Source organism: Drosophila willistoni (genome assembly GCF_018902025.1).
Source record: "Drosophila willistoni isolate 14030-0811.24 chromosome 2L unlocalized genomic scaffold, UCI_dwil_1.1 Seg168, whole genome shotgun sequence".
NCBI classification, from domain to species: domain Eukaryota; kingdom Metazoa; phylum Arthropoda; class Insecta; order Diptera; family Drosophilidae; genus Drosophila; species Drosophila willistoni.
The window spans coordinates 2,302,263-2,319,547 of NW_025814047.1; the positions used below are offsets into that span (position 1 = coordinate 2,302,263).

The 17,285-nt window shown below is 36.1% G+C and overlaps 1 protein-coding gene across 1 annotated transcript; it reads right to left on the reverse strand.

The window, feature by feature from the left end:
• Positions 1–5,223: 5,223 nt before the first annotated feature.
• On the reverse strand, positions 5,224–5,646 carry LOC6643423. Its single transcript, XM_002066060.3, has one exon. The coding sequence runs from the start codon at positions 5,581–5,583 to the stop codon at positions 5,254–5,256; it is 330 nt and encodes a 109-aa protein (XP_002066096.1). The 5' UTR covers positions 5,584–5,646; the 3' UTR covers positions 5,224–5,253.
• Positions 5,647–17,285: the final 11,639 nt, after the last annotated feature.

A 17,285-nucleotide genomic window follows, 5' to 3' on the forward strand; every position in this document is an offset into this window, starting at 1 on the left:
ATTTCAAATAATTATTGGAATAAACAAAACGTATTACTAATGTTTGCAACAAGGGTCATTTTTTTTAAAAGGGACATTATTCTTAAAAAAATTCAACTCTCTGGACGTGATAGGAAACCAAGTTAAAGATCAGAATCAGGGTACCTGAATCAGGAGCAGCTCTCAGATTAAAGCCACCAAAAAACATGTTGGTCTATGTAGTTTATTTAATTTACTAAAATGTAACACTGGCAGTACTTTTGGTTCTTTAACTGTCATCAGCATTTTTAAATCATGACATCTACAGATTAAATTTATCCTACATGGGAAAATAGTCAATTATGGTCAAGTATTGGAAAAAGCTTACTCTTAAAATTGCAATTAATCGTTCAGGAAATATATCCTCGGAATTCCCTGGAATTTATGATTCGTCCAGAATAAAAAATATGTGCAAAAGCAAAATATTACGACACACTACTAAAGGTAGTTAAAGGTTAAGGTAAGAAAGTTCGTGAACTTTGACCGTGTCAAAACTGGAAACATTATTAAAAAATACCGAGAAAAGTAAATTTTAGAGCCAACTGTTGTTTTGTATTGATTTCCGAGTTATCCTTTTGAAGCTGACCCAGTGTGCACCTGGTGCCTGACTAGGTCCCTGGAACCCCCACCGCAGTCACTTGCATTTTAATGCCTAAACCTCTGGCCCAGCCATCTCCCTAAAGGTCAACATGCGATGCAATGCGATGCTCTGCGAATGCGGATGCGTTATCCTGCGGTTGCCTGGCCGCAGTTCCTGCTACTCGGCCATTTTCCATTCTCTGTGGTTAGTGGGCAACGGTTTAAAATTACGAGCGCGCCAGCTGAAGCGCAGCTTGTTAGTGAGTGGGATAAACAGGGAAAAGCAGCAATGAGAATTGTCCAGACGAAGAAGAAGAAGGCTCTCTAATAAACATGTTACATGACCTAGCAGCCACAGAGGGAATACATAAATAGAAGTTGCAATGTCGGGCTACAGGCTAAACTGGAATAAGAGATTTAATTGGTTGAAAGGTTTTTTGTTCTTGGAATTAAACATTACTGAATGCCACTTTTAGCGGCTCTGCCCTAATGGCCATGTTTCGAAAAATGTGTCAACCACTTAGATGGAACTCTTGTCCTAACTAATTATCCATGACCTACAATTAACTATATGCGATCAAATGAAGCCATTTGCATAAAAAACTGTGAAGCGAAAATGAAAAACTCTTGTTTTGAAAACACTTTTCAATGAGGGCATTTCGCTGTAAGCGAAAATGAAATGTCTTGCTGTGCACACCATGGCGTATGAGTAACGCCTTATTAAACAACAATGAGAAGGGAAAGAGAACAAAAAAATACGAAACGTTGATGTTTTCTTGCTTCTTTTTCTTTACAAGAAATGTAAATGAAATTCACTAAACGAATTTTCTTGTACACGCGGCCACGCCCCTGCCGAGCAGACATCAAGGCATCTAAAAGAGGAGGAAGTGAAATGGTAGCAAGAGGTTGGCGTTGGCGACACATTTTGCATGTTGACCACTTGACAGGCTCAGAGAGGCCACCACTACCACCATCTGCATAGCCACAGTTACGCCACAGGACCACCACAAGCCACACGGGCGCAATATTTCTGCAGAAGGACAACGTTCAACATTTTAAGCTTTTGCCTTTTATTTTGTTTTTTTCCTTCGTTTTTTTTTTCCTGTTGTTGCTATTACTGTTGCTCTTGATGTTGTTGTTGTTGTTGTTTTGCAAACGAACCTAGAGCTGGAGGACAAACAGAACCAATGCGAAGAGGGCAAAGGAAAGGGAAATGGGGCGGAGAGACAATGGCAACTAGCAACAAGCCATAAATCAATTGGCAGCGTAGAAAAATTGCAGAAAATTGCTTGATATTTACGGTCAGCGAGCACACACACACACTCAATGAGTGGACTGGGGGAGGTGGGAGACGAACACTTGCCACGCCCCATAAGTGCAACAAGTATATTTTGTTGGCATCTATGACACACTCAAGGACATGGACAAAAGAACCCCCAACAGAGGGCAAGAGGATATAGAGAACATTGTTAGCTATAATTACACATGTACCTTGTATCAGTGTGTTTGTGTGTGTGCTTGTGTGTGTGTGAGTGCCACATGTCGTATAAGTAATAAGTGCCAAGCAGCAAACCATCACATCATGATGATAATGATAATAATGATGATGATGCTAAAGTCACTCTGGTTCCATGGCAATTTGTACTGCGTTCAGTTGCCTCTTGCTTATTTACTTAGAAACTCACTATGGTAACAAAGTAGAGGAAAGTGGATCGATCAAATTGATAGATATATAGATATATACTTAGGTACTAACTATGTATGCATACGGAAACACATTTGCTTAGTGCATCTCTTTAAAGTTAAACTTGTAGTAAAATATGTACATATCTTAAAATTTGTTTTTACTTTGGTAAAAGTTATGGAAATGACTAAAAACTAAAGCTGTTTAACTACTGAGATCAATATAAGTCCAATGACTTTACTGTAATAGCAATTAATTATAGATAAAGACCAGAAATGACTGAAATTTTATGCCTTTCTAATAAAAATTTTAATAATAATATCAAGAGTCGTTTAATATACATTTTTATAGACAAACTAATAAAAATAATAGATTAAAAATTCCAAATGGTTTTATCCATTTAATCCATAATCCATATTTAATAGTAGCTCAAAAAGCAAAAAAAAATCAATCAGTGACTATTAATTAGTATAAATTTTTACTAAATTTAACATTTTGTACATAATTGATTTTAATGTTTTTTTTCATTTTCCCTTAGAATTAAAATCAAAACAGATCCAAATTAATAAAAAGCTACTAATTCTTTTCTATGATATTCATCATCCTTAGATTTATAAATACCTTTAAAGCCCTAACTATATAACCTTTATATACAGTAGCGGACAAAGAAATCCGGACAGTCAAAAAAATGTTCGTTTCGTAAATTTTTAAAAATTGTGTTTATTGTTTCCAAAAATTATTTATTAAACTTATTAAATAAATGTATTTGCTAACCAAAACAAATATTTTTTAGATTCCAGTCATGTTTTTTTTTATATAAAAAGTCTTAAAGTAAAATTATTGATAATATTTCAAAAACTACGGAACACAAACATATTTTTTTTTTTTATACCCACAGTTTCCGACCCCATAAAGTATATATATTCTTGATCAGCATGAGAAGCTGAGTTGATATAGCCATGTCCGTCTGTCCGTCCGTCCGTCCGTCAGTGCGAATGCGTTTTACTCAGCCATCTTAAGAGCTATCGGGCTGAACTTTTTTTCGGGATTTTTTATTACCCGGGAAAAATAAAGTATGAAAACCATCAGGATCGGACCACTATATCATATAGCTCACGAAGAACTAGAAGAAACATTTTCATAAAAATCGGAGTATGCTATGAAATTTACATATGTGATTGTGAAATAATTGTAACATAGAGAGTAAAATTGTTTTGTTTGTTTTGATGAATTGAGTTGCAGAAAACAAATTTTGAACATGTAAAATTATTATTACCAAGGACTGCAAGGGTATATAAACTTCGGCATAGCCGATGTTAGCTTCTTTGATATTTTTATATTTAAGTGAGTTACAAATTATTTGAAATTATTATTTTTTTAATTGAATATTATTCTATTTAAAAAATTAGATTTCAATATTTTGGTCCAACAAAATCCTGTCCCGATTTCTATGTCCGCTACTGTAAGATGATTTGGTGCATGGTATACTGAAATCTGCACTTAATTCCTTATATATGAGTTTAAGTTTTTAGAAATTTTAGACTTGTTAATGAGAAAAAACATTCTCATAACAGTTATATTGAATGTAGGTCCAAATTCGTAGACTTTATATATAAAATTATTTACTTAAACATTTTGCGTTTAGAATCAATTTCTTAAAAAATAACATAATATACACACTAATGGGTGAAAGATGCGAAAGTCTCCAAGGTTATTATTTTTCAATGAAAGTATAACAAATGAACTTGGCAAATATTGTTGAAACATAATTATAACGTATTTAACGTGTTTCAAAATTTTACAAGACTTTCTGGAGCCTACAATGGATGAGTAATAGCTTTGATGAAATGAAATTGATTTTATTTTTTGGGGCACAGCAACTAAACAGTGTCATTTGGCAGATTGGTCGATATCCCTTGGCCCGTAATGAAACACACATTGGTCCCAAATCAAATTGTCAGAAAATGTGTACTAAAACTGTCAACAGCACATGAAACCAGCCAATGTGTCGATGTCATGACCTTTATGGGGCCATGTAGAACCTCCACCTCAACCGAAGCTTCCTTCTATTTGAGACACATTCTGCAATAGCCAAGAACAACAAAAAACAAAAAATAAAAAAAACACAGGGAAGGTAGGGGAAAAGAAAAGGAGGAGCAACTGAACACTGTGCATGTAATTAATGTGTCAACTGAGGTGTGTCACGCGGCCAGAAGGAAGAGAAGCACAAAAGCCAGATGCCTGGCCTTGTTCTGACCTTTGGCTGGTTGGAGACAGCAACCAATATGATGATGATGATGAGAATGACGATGATGTTGTTTTGGGTGGTGGGAACTTAGTGGACTCATAATTGCATTGCTGCTATTGTAATTACAGACAAACATGCAGTTAATTAAAATCATTAAAATGCCTTTGAGTTTTCCCTTACCCCAGAAGCCTGGCAACTCACCTTAGCTCGGGCTCAGTTCATTGGGAATCAGACAGCAGCTGCCAAAGCTCATGGCTTCTCTACGAGGAGGACTTTAATTTCCGCCACATGGCTGACATCCTTGAGGCAAAGAGTCGGCTGGCTGGTTGGCTGGTTGTCAGGCAGGCAAACAGACTGCCAGCCTGCCAGGATATGTGCTGCTGCGAGTTAAATGATTTTGTTTCTCCTTTTTTGGTCTTACGTGCATATCCACAGTGCCTGGCACCTGACGCATATCCTTGTCTGGGCACGTCTCCGTTGGCTCCATCTTGTAAGCTTTTCTCATTCCACCTGTCGTCGTCGTCGTTTTTACAACTAATAGATTTATTTTTTGATAAATGTTTTTTTCTCTCCTAGAGTTGCCAAGTCAAACAAATGATTTTGCTTCAGGTTGTTGCAACATTTTGATTCGACACGCCAACAGACTCGAATGGAACCATGTGACTAATGGCGATTTAACAAACTTCAATTAATATACAGTTTAGCAATAATATTTACTTTATTTCTATTGCAAGTTGACCTCAAAGGGCACATCGTATGAATCAAAGACATACAGATGACATTTCAGGAGCATTGTTAGTCCCTTCAGGACCGGAAATTGTGCACTGGCCAAACAATGGAGTCCCATCTCGACCTGGCATTGTTTGCAACATAGTTTCTGAAACAATTCCCCAGCATTGTGTGGCTTATGCTGTGGATGATCATTCCTGTCCTCAATTAGATTGCAATAATTCTTAACGATGACATCGTAATGAGTTTCACAGACTTTCAGGGACTTCTCGCTAATAACTGTGCCGCAAAAGCGGCAGCCGTAGATTAGTTTACAGGATGCCATTGAATAGAATTCTATAGTAAATCTACTGTCTACTCTATCTGTAGGTTTGATATGTTGCTCAGGGCGTACTAATCATTAGACACAAACAAAAAAGATTTCCCAACACTGTAGAGCAACAATCAAAACACTTTATTGAACAAAGGTACACGGGGGGAGGATTCGTGTCCTTCTGCTTATATAATTAATGAATTTAGTCTGGCATCCCTTGTGGGGATTGGAGGTTCTTACATTTCATCCTCATTTGTTTCTTGTGTATTTGCAGCTGTTATTTTATTCAAACGCTTGCGCCTTTAAGATAATTTGCGCACGTGCTAGAAATTGTGTGTGTCCTTGATGATGCCAACCCAGAAAATGATGATGATGATGATGGTGATGGGGATAATGATGATAATGTCGATGACGATGCCTTTTGCTTGTATTCATTTATCTGCATCTAATTGCGAGCATTTGTCTTGGGCATGTAATCAAATATGAACGAAATTGTCGATTCAAACAGGCAAATGGGAATTAAAATTTGATGATGCCGCCCAAACACCCACACCCACACCCACACCCACACCCACATCTACACCTACATTCACATCCTGCCAAAGGTGTAGAAGCATTTCAAGTGTTGTTATCCTCGTTGAGACAACAACTATTGAAGGTATAATATTTTAGATTTTATCATTAAAATAATTGCTTTTCAGAGCATGACAATGATGATTAATCAAAACGATGCCACCGAAGAGTGTTGGGCAACGTTTGAAATATGAATGAGAGTGTTGGTAAGGCAAAGGCAAGTAGATCTACTTTACGACTCCCACGAGGCAATGTAAGTAAATGTACATACAAACAGACATATATCAAAGCTATGTTACGGACTCAATTTGACGAAAAGAAAATTGGGCCTTCTAACGCCTGCTGATGCCTTTTGGTTGCCATCTCATGGGAATGGAGAAACATTGATGTCGATGTGGTTAGCGTTTGCCTTTTTAGCCCTTCAAAAAGGCAACACACACACACACAAAAAAACAAGAAAACCCCCAAAAAAACGAAAAGACCAAAAGCAAAAACATGGCAAACAAAATGAAGAAAGCTTTTAGCAGATACTTTACGGAAATCCCATGGGAAAATATTGGCCCACATTTTTGGGGTAGGGCCATCATTAAAAGTTAAAAAGGATTTTCAACGGATTTGCGAATTTCGCAAGACAAACAAAGCCATCAATTTACATATGGAAGGAGCCAGCGTTAGAGCCAAAGCCAAAGCCAAAAGCAAAGGCACAGAAATACAAATTCAAATTCAAGCAACAAATTTAAGATGCGACACCAAATATGCAGGAGCCAGGGTTATGGAGGTGTGTGGGGTAAGGGGTGCGGAGGTCACAAAAACAAAGGCATGCCATGGCAAGACTGTCAAGTAGTCATCGTAGTCATCGTCTTCGTAGCCATCATCGCTGTCGTCGTCGTCGTAGTAGTTCCACTTCTCACATCCACTCATGGCCAAAAGGACCTTGAGTTTTGTGCCTTGGCTTCCTCTTGCCATTTGCCTTTGTTGTGCTAAACTTGGCGACCGTGGATTAGCTAAATGCAGGCAAGGAATGCCAGAGCATGCATCCTCTATCCCCCAGTCTTACTGCTGCTCCTCAATGTAGTGCCTTTACCTACTACCCTACCATTTCCCTTCATTGAGCGCCCACTTAAACCTAAACATTTCGCCTTGTTGAGTTTTTATGAGCTGCTCAAGTTGGCGTTTTTTTATTTTTTGCCTCTTGGTATTTTGTTTTCTTTTTTCTTTTTTTTTGCTGTTGCTTTCTGGCTTTTCTTCATTTACTTACACCTGATGTTCAGCTTATTTTTACCTGTTTCCCCCTTAACCGATCCCCTCGCTTCAGCTAAGTTGGCCCACGACATTGAGTAATGACTGCGGAGAATGTATGCAAAGTAGAAGAAAGGACGGCGGGCCAGGGAGGAATTCATTGGTAATTGTGCATAGCAAAATATGTGCCTTATCACTACGACTCGGAGTCTTCCTCCACCTCTAGACCACTTATACGCACACTCCTTGGTTATCTCTATCTCTGTCTCTCTCTCTTTTCAAATCTTTGTTTATTTCATTCCTTATCTCGCATTCTATAGAATTTCCTTAAAGTCTTTACAAAATTTAAACAAATTCATAATAAATTTTGGGACTCTAAGAAGGACAGATCGAACTCAACAAAGCGGAAAAAGGGACCAAAAGTATTTCCCTTTTGTTGGCATATATTAATTTTTAATAATTTATTTGTCTGAGTAAACGAATTGAGTTAAAACCCCATTGTCGCGTATTTTTTATGAATTTTTCATCAAATCGCTCACAACTTTTAGCCTCCAATTTGGCCAATTTAATCAAATTTATTGCAAATTTTCAATTTGTCTGTTCTTTTTTTTTGCATTTTAACTGTCTAGTCTAGATTTAATTGAATTTTTTCTGTTGTATGCAAATTTTTGTATTAAACAAATTGTTTTTGTAGTGAAAGGTAATTGAATGAATTTTTACAACAATTTTCAGTCGCTTTTGAAATATTTAGAAGTGTTGAGAATGGATACAATTTTGTCTGTTTCAAAAATTTGGAGAAGAATATTCTCTATCGTCTTTAATTCCAAATTAATTTTCGTATTTTTCATAAATAAAGTCTTTTTCTATATTTCTATATTTTATAGAATCAAAATGATCATACAATTCACAAGTAAAGCTTAATAAAAATAATATAATTTGACCTTAAAGAGTTTGGAAACTTCAGTATACGAATTGGAGGTATTTGGGTTATTAGTTAATACTTACTATATATAATAAGTAGGTATATTTTTTTAATTTAAACTATTTCAAATTGAAATTCATGGCTCATGACTATATATAATGATAGTCTAAATATAAAAAGTAAAATTAATGATCTTAAAATTGAAATCTCTTGCAAATTATTAAAAAAAAAAAAAACAATTTTGAAAATGTTAAAGAGTAGAACTATATCCCAGAATACTAAGCCCCATATGGAAATACGGAGTACAAATTTACGGAATTGCAGCTACAACAAATTTAAAGAAGATAAGTGTGATGCAATCAATGATTCTAAGGCGTATATCCAACGTACTTTGGTATATACGAAACAAGGATATTGAAAGAGTCCTGGGCGTTCCTAAGATGGGTGATGCTATGAAGCAATATCTATCTGCATCGCCTCGATGGTCACCCAAATAGTCAAGCCAGACGACTCACTGCCAGACCAAGAAAGAGACGACTGAAGAGATACCACCCAACGGATCTCCGTAATAGGTCCCACGATTAAGGGGGGTTTTTACCTTGTTGGGCCGAAAAGGCGCTTTTAAGTAAGAATTTTTTTTTGAGATAAGTATAATAGATCAAGGAATGAAATTTTCCACAGTTGTTGAGAAAACTTTATTCTATGTATTAAATTGTTTTTCGGCGATCCGTGAAAAGGGGGAGGTGGGGGGAATTTTCCAAAGGCATCACCATTTCGTCCTTATGGAAGTCCTACCGTTCGCAAATTAAGTCTGAACCCGAAAATAAAATTTTTTCTTAATCTAGACATTTTTCCGCAGCGCTGGTAGTAGAATTGGGAAAAAAGGATCAAAAATGAAAAAGTTATAAAAGTTTTTTTGCCTATTTTTCGTTACTAATTAATTTTTTAAATTAACAATTTCCAAAATTTTTGGCCAATTCTACTACCAGCGCTGAACAATATTCTAAAGAACATGTGTAAAAAATTTCATAGCGATTGGTTAATTTTTGCGCCCTGTAGGACTTCCATGATTTGAAAATTTGCGCTCCGGCACAGAGCGCTTGACACCACTCAACTTAACGGCCGACAACTTTCGTAATTTTACAGATTTCCACTTGAAATTTTTACACAGTATTCTTGAAACATTTACCTATCCAAAAAGGCAATAAAAAAAAAATCGAAATTTTTTATAACACAAGGTAGAAACCACCCTTAATCAAATCCGCCGTCTTGTAAATTTTGTAAAAATTTAAAATTATAAATTTTGAATGTAACGTTATTCATCGTATGTAAATATCACCTGTGATCTTTTGTTGTTTTCCCTTTAATGTAAAGTTAGGTTAAGTTGCCACTGAAGGTATCAGAAAACTAGTTTAAACCAAATATACAAATTTTTAATAACAAAAAAAAACAAAACTATTTGCTAACCATTTATTATCTATGGCCAATTAAAGTATCTATACTACACTTAACTAAAAAACCTTCAAGAGAAACTCGTTTTAATTTAATACACAAATTGTGGGCTTCTGCTGAATTGAGGCGTTTATCAAACAAAATGGCAAAAACGACCTCAATTGCCACACTCATCGAATGATCTGTGTGTGGGCACTTCTCGTATCTTGTGGCGCTCAAGTGGTCAATTAAACCAATAGCAATTTCAATTTCAATTGCAAATCTAAACCACCGACCGTAAAATGCATTTAATTAAAACGAATTTGAGCATTCGTAAAGAGAGAAATAGGATAACTATAAAAGGTATTCTGCGGTTTCATTAACGCGCCAGCCTCTGAAATGGCCATTTCCGGTCGATTGCACAGACTTTGCTTTGATATACATACATAGGAACACGTCCTGCCTATCCTGCCACCCCCGCCGCCACTCTCATCTGGTTCCCCATCTCTCATTATGGTCAAAAATCAAAATTCCTTGAACGCAATAGATTGGAATAATTTTTGTGCTGGAAGAAAAGAGCCAAGTCAATGAGGCGTCATTGAAATAATTAATGCCTAAGCAACAACAAGAGCCACAAACTCATTCCCCACCATCATGACCACCAGAAGGTCATCAATTTTAGTAGCTCTGCCTGCTCCTCTGCCCTCCTCCCTCTCTCTCTCTCTCTCTCCTCCAATCCCTATGGTCTTCCTTTTTGCTGCTTGTCGTTGAGTCCAGCCAAGCATGCAATTTGTTGGCCTTATTTATGTGGCCCAAGATGTGGCCGGAAGCATCAAGAAAACTTTTACAGATATAAAAGTTTTCCGCTATTTGATTTGTTGGTCATTTGGTTTGGTTTGGTTCTTGCTTTTTTGTTTTTCGTTTTGGTATTTGGCTTTTGCAAGTAAATTCTATTGACCAAGAACCAGTTAAAGGCATTAAGACGAAGCCACAGATAGTAGTAAGAGTAAGTAAAACTTGGTAATACATTGGGCCAGAGTCCGCTCCTGCTGACTATTGCCCGCAGCCAGGCAACCAGTCCACATCCTGGCCAGCTTTTGTTTGTGCCCCAGCGAAAATTTACAATTTCTGGCTCTCTGGCGGATGCGGTGTTCGTCTCTCGACGTTGTTGTTGTTGGTGTTTTTGTTGTTGTGTCGGTGCCTGGAATTGGTAAAGGTCTGTCAGTGGGAAAGGCGCAATGGTTTGTGGGGGAATTGCCACCGGTGAAGGGCCCACACAACCAGGATGCGCTAGAAATGGCTGCACTTCCTTTACTTTGCTCTGTGCTTTATGACTTTTGTCCACAACTTAAATTGCCCTCATGAAGGCTGAAAGCTTAAACAGAAAACTAAATAAATTCAAGCAAATATACTAAAATGTATGTAAATTGAGCTAATTTTTGTTTAAATGCTTTCAATTTGACAACATGCTAAAAGCAATTTCATAGTTAACTAAGAAAATTTATTCTAAAAGTCCTTAAAATACGTTTTGCTAAGGGCAAATGAAGCATGAATAAAGTGGAACGTTTTAATTTTAAAATTTATTTTAATCTCTAAAGATTATTATCTGAATATTAATTTAGAAAAGTCAATTTTTTAAAGGGAAAGACGTAGAAATGGAACAGACTTAATGTGTGATTGGTTTAATAGTTTTGTCCTATAGTTAATAATCAAAATTTTAATACCTAGATTTGGTATTTAACTCTATTCTAGTCAAAACCGAAATTTTAAAATATGTTTTTTGTTTTAATTATGTTTTCGAACAAAAAAAAACGAAGTTTAAACGTTCAATACTTTTGTGATCTATTTAAGAAAAAAAATTTCATTTATAATAATATAATCCTGCACTGCCCTAGGATATCTGCTGATACATATACTGGGTAAGGACAAACTACAGAAAGAAAACAGAAAACTAGAAACAGCTAATAAAAGTAAAAAATTAGGATTTTCATTTGATTCCGAATGCATTTTTTGAAGTGGAATCTGCTCACGCTTCCGTTTCCAAATAAATTTCTTCATTTTATTCGCTTTGCTCAATTTCAAATTGATTTTTATATAAAAGCTTCTTTCTAAAACTGACAGTAAGTCTAAATGAAATATATAATTCACAAAACTGATGCCAAGACTCTGCCCAAGGGGCCATTCAAGTATACAGAGGCTATCTCGCTCTTTCTTACAGTCTAATAAGAAAACCGAGAAAAATTTGATCGCTTGAAAGAATAAGATTTCAGTAAATTCCCAATTTAAAGATAATATTTGAAAACCAAACCATATCATATCGAAAGCTAATTAACTTCTACTTCATTCGAGTCCTTTTTGCGGGTTCTATTCAAAAATATTCCCTTCATTCTTTAATATCCTTTGCAGGTTGCTTGCAGGTCCTGTTTTCTACCCATTTCACTTGTCACAAGCAGCCATTCGTATAACACAAAAAGGAATCCCAAAATAAGATGAGAGACAAAACAGGATGACCCAACCCACTCCAAGGGCCACCATTTGTATCTTTCGTTTCCTTTTTTTGTTGTGTGTGTGTGTGTGTGTGTTGTTGTTTGGTTTGTGGAGCGTGGTTTTTGCCTGGTCAGAAAGCAAAACCCGGAATAACAACAAACAGTTTGCATGTGCTCAATTGCCAACAATAATAAACATTATTATGAGTACATCCAGGGTAGGTCCACTTTATGGTGACTCCGAGTCGCAGATGGAATCCAGAGCAATCTAGAGTCTGTTAAGAGGTTGTCCATCTCTTCGGGCATAAAGTTTCATGACATTAAGTGGATGATTATTTGCGATTACACGGGATGCCAATGCTGGCAAATCCTTGATGTGAAGGACATAGACACACACTTACAGCCTCACACATAAACACAATCCCACACACTGACCACTGGATATGGCTGAATGCTTTTTGCCATGTAATTTAATGAAGGTGGAAGACATGAGGACAAGGACACCAAAGCAAAACCAAATGCTGGTTGATTTTCACTGCCATCTCGCCCAGAAGATGGCCACACTGTGTCCTGGGCGCCGGGGTGATGATTATGTGTTAATGGGCCATAGCACGCGCTTTTATATCGATTGCCAAATTGGCTGCTATACAATTGATGTATGGCTGGCAATTACAAAACACATGCATTACTCATCCAGTTGCCCGGTTTCCCGGGCCAAAGTTTGCTCATAAATGCGAATCGTAAATCTTTGTCGATGCTCACAATGGTTTCGCATCTTTTTTTCTTCGTTTGCCTTTTCTACTGAAACGAAAAACCCATAAACATGGCCATGGAATGCACAGTTGGCCCACAGTTGACAGGACAATCGAGTGAAACAAATGAAAAATATAGGAAGGGAAAAAGGGATAACGGAAAAACTTTTGAATTTCCTACAATAGACCACAAATAAAAGGAAAAAATCAAACTAATTAACTCACTCTTTAGATACAAGAACGTTAATAAATAAATAAATAAATACATTCACTCTATATGTATGGATGTACACACATACATATGTACTCGTATTCCTATCAAATCGATTTTCTCTTCCCTTTGTTTACGTAAAGCATTCTTTGCTCTCCTCTTACAGGTCCTTCGACCTGTCCCGTCACAGGCTTGCCAGTTTAAGAAATTAATGTGAATTCCTTTTAACGGTTTTGCGTCTGTTGCCAAATAAATCCATGCATCACGTGAAGCTGCCATTAGGCAACTACCCAGTAAGAGGCGAGAGTAACGAAACAATGGCCAAAAACGCCCACCAGATGACCTCGAAAACTACATCTAGATGAAAACATGAGGAAAACCAACAAAGCCTTCGGCAATTACCCAATGGAGTAGTCTCAATTGGAGTTCCAATGAACTTTCTATTTATGGCTTGGCCCAATATGTACCTCAAATACCCTAGATGGGCGCCTATATGTGCCAATCTCTACCACGCAATACTACACTGAGAAAAACCCATCTCTACAATTCAAATGTATGTGGGGTACATGCCATTAAAGTTTTCACATCAAGGACACGCCTTTTTAGAAAAATCTTAGGTTTCTCAGAATATCAAAATGGACTAATTATGTAGATTGTCTTTAATCTACCAAATCTAATGTCTTACTTAAACGGCAGAGGGAAACAAAAAACTAGCAAAAAATCTAGCGGAAAGATTTGCACTTTTATATTTCCTTTACGAATATTGCAATAAAATAATGTTGTCTTTAGATTTTCAGAATTGTAAGTGAAATAAAATAATAAATATATAAATACAAATTCCGATGGAATCGCCACAAAGTAGCAGACATCTGGATTATAGTAGGAGATTGTCCAACGCAAAGGCCTAAGAGACAAATTTACAGGAAAAGAAAAACAAAACGTTTTAAAAGTGTTTTAACTCATGAGAATCCCTATAAAGGTTTCTCATCCAATTTCCTTTACCATTCAAAATCAAAATTTTACAAAATAAAAAATAAAATAAAAAACAAAAATACGAAATATCTCAGTTGCATAGACAATAGTCTAAGCTCTGTACTGTTAATAGCTAGCTTTAAGCTAAATTTAATAATAAGGAAATAAAGCATATTATGAAATGAAATGAACTCATGAGAAAACTAGCTTATATTTTCCATGCTTATACATTCATATGTCACTTCCATAAAGAATCTTATAAAAAATAAAAAAAATAAATAAAATAATAAACAAAATTTTTAAAAATAAAAATAAAATAAATTCTTCTTTGCCGCAAAAACTAGAACTTATTAAACTATTCTTGTATACAAGGTGGCGCAAAATAAGTCATCCGGGCCAAAAGAAGTTGTTTGGCTTTAATTTTTTTTTTATAAGTTTTTTTTATTTAGAAAAAAATGAGAGCCAAACAACATAGGATGACTTCTTTTGCGCCACCTTATAGAATCGACTTCAGGGTAATCTGGTATTCGTTTTACAAACAACCTAATTTTTTTAGGACGATAGGGAATCCCTTTCTATAAAGTTAATTCAACAAATGAACAGCTCCAGAAATCCGTTGAATTTCTTGAAAAGTTTGAATCTACAACAATTTTTGTTTTTCTGCATTTAATGAATGTAATAAAATTGCTTTTCTAGGTAGCTTTTTGAGCGTGATTTAAATTTTAAAATCATAAAATAATTGAATTGTGTTTTATTCTTGAAAATCAATAAATGTAAAGACACATTTAGATACTTTAATTGAATTTTTTTAGGGTTTGAGCCGTGAAGTCGGTATTCGCTGACGTCTAGTGGAAATTCTATTTGAAGTAGTGATTTATCGACGTTCTCAAAATACTCAGAATTCCAACGATTTTGACGATCTTTATATAAGTACATGGATTTCGTTGTCAAAATTTGGGAATGCGGTCATTTATACATTGACATTTACAGAAACCACCGACAATTAGCTGGTTAGCTTCTAGAATCATGCTCCACCTTTTTTCAGTGTATTTGCCATCAGTTTTTGTATTTGCTCCCTGCCTACATTGTCGGTGCTTTTGGGCAGGTTCTGCCATCTTTTTCAACGCCCAGTAAAACTAAAGAAAAAGTTAGATAATTGATATACATTATTTGGTGGAAGAAGAGTCAGTAGGAGAGCAGAGTTTTTCTTTATTGTCAAGTATAACGTATAAGATTATTTTGCAAATAGTTTTCAGCTTCGTTTGAATTCAAAAGTATATAAATTGGCATGCAGTTGTTCTTTAATTAGCCAAAACTCTGCAATCTTATTACCATTCCTAATTGAAAATTCTGTGCACATGTTCGCCCACCACCATAGAATCTCTCCTCTAGCCTAGGTTGAAAATCTGTCAAGTTCTTGCCTACAATTAGCCAACAAATTTTATTCATTCTTTCTTCATGAAAGGGTTGATATTTGGGTTTTTTTCGTAAATATTTGGAGAATGTTACGTATACGAAAAATTAACATAATTACGGAGCTTTCAACCCTTTTTTTGGAGCAGGTATGTAATGGTAACGGTAACGGTATACCGGTAGCCATGGCAACCCCTCAGCATCGTAATAATTTCTTTGCATTTGTTTTTATGATGGGTCTCTTACCCACACCTCCAGCACCGCAACCTTCTTCCACGCCTTCTTCACCGCCTGCGACCCCCGCATCACATACACGCACAACGCATAAATTTACTTACTTTAAACAACCCAAAAAACGAAAAAGCAAACCTACCTCGGAACCCAAACCCTTGGGCAACCAAAACACAGACCACGACCAAGGCAAGGGACCCCAGCTGCCAGTTGAATGCCAGCCGAGCTCCAACATCCCTCTCATCCAGCTCATCAAAGTTGTATGGGATGACAGTGTCGGGGCGGGAGTAAAGGAGAGGTAAGAAGAGATGGAGCCGCAAAAATTATCTCGGTCACTTTTCAAATGCACGCTCGAGAACAGAAAACAAAGATAGCTATTTACCCAGAGTTGAACCAGAAGCTTCAAAATGAACCACCAACAAATATTATAGTTTAAAATTTAGCACAATTCAGGATTAGCTTGAAAAGGAATTAATAACTAAAGGAATGGAAATCTAAAATAAAATTGAATTTGTATTTCGAAAATAATTGAAAACGAATGAATCTCTTAGTTATATTAGAATTCTTTTCATAAATATTTCTAAACATAAATGTATTAAAGTCTTGGAATTTAATAAAAGGATTCAAAGCTGAAAGGGAACTAGTTCCTTTGGGCCGCCATTCAACTCGATTTACAGGTTAATGTCTTTGACTCTCAACTTTTAAGTTTTTCATGTATACACAGTTGTTGTTGTTGTTGTTGTTGTTATTGTTGTTGTTGTTGCCACCTCCCCCGCTGTTGCTCAAGTTGATAACACTGTTTACCTAATGTATCGTTAAGCGTATTTTCTCTTTTGTTCTTAATTTGAGGGCAAACCCGAAGAAGGCAATGAAGATGTGGACAAAGTTAAAGAATAAAACTTTTCTGCTTTTGACTTTAAAGTAGGTATATACATATTAATTTTCATAAGATTGGTTAACTTTTTCCATTTAAAAGCCAAATAACAATAAAACTCGTACATAAAATCAACAAAAACTTGGATTATTTAATCGATAATGTTAAGAAGTACAAACAATTTGAAGGAAACACAGAAAAAAAGGAAGGAAAGTAACGAATTTGAGAATGTTTACGGTTTACCTGTGAAAAATGTTGCATGTGAAAACCTTGAGTCAAGCCAAAAAGGATTTCACGCGCGTCACAGAAGAGAGAGAAACCTTCGGATTGCAATGCCAGCCCCGCCCGCAATTCACAGGTTAAGGTCAGAAGCGCATCAGGGCCCGCATAGAAAGAGATAGTGAGACAATGAAAGAGAGACCAAGAGAGAGTTTGCCATTATTCTATGCTGCAGACATCTGCATTAACAATGGCAATGAAATGCAGCAACGGCAGCTTCAGCCGTAAACGGATTTATATATAACAAACAGCCTTGGATCGCAGGAAAAGTGGGGGGAGGTGCTAGACATTTCAAGGGCATATGTTTGTCATTATTTTTAATCCGACATAT

Bases quoted from the DNA above. Each gene is read 5' to 3' on its own strand.
- LOC6643423 (XM_002066060.3), bottom strand. From the start codon at position 5,583: ATGGCATCCTGTAAACTAATCTACGGCTGCCGCTTTTGCGGCACAGTT.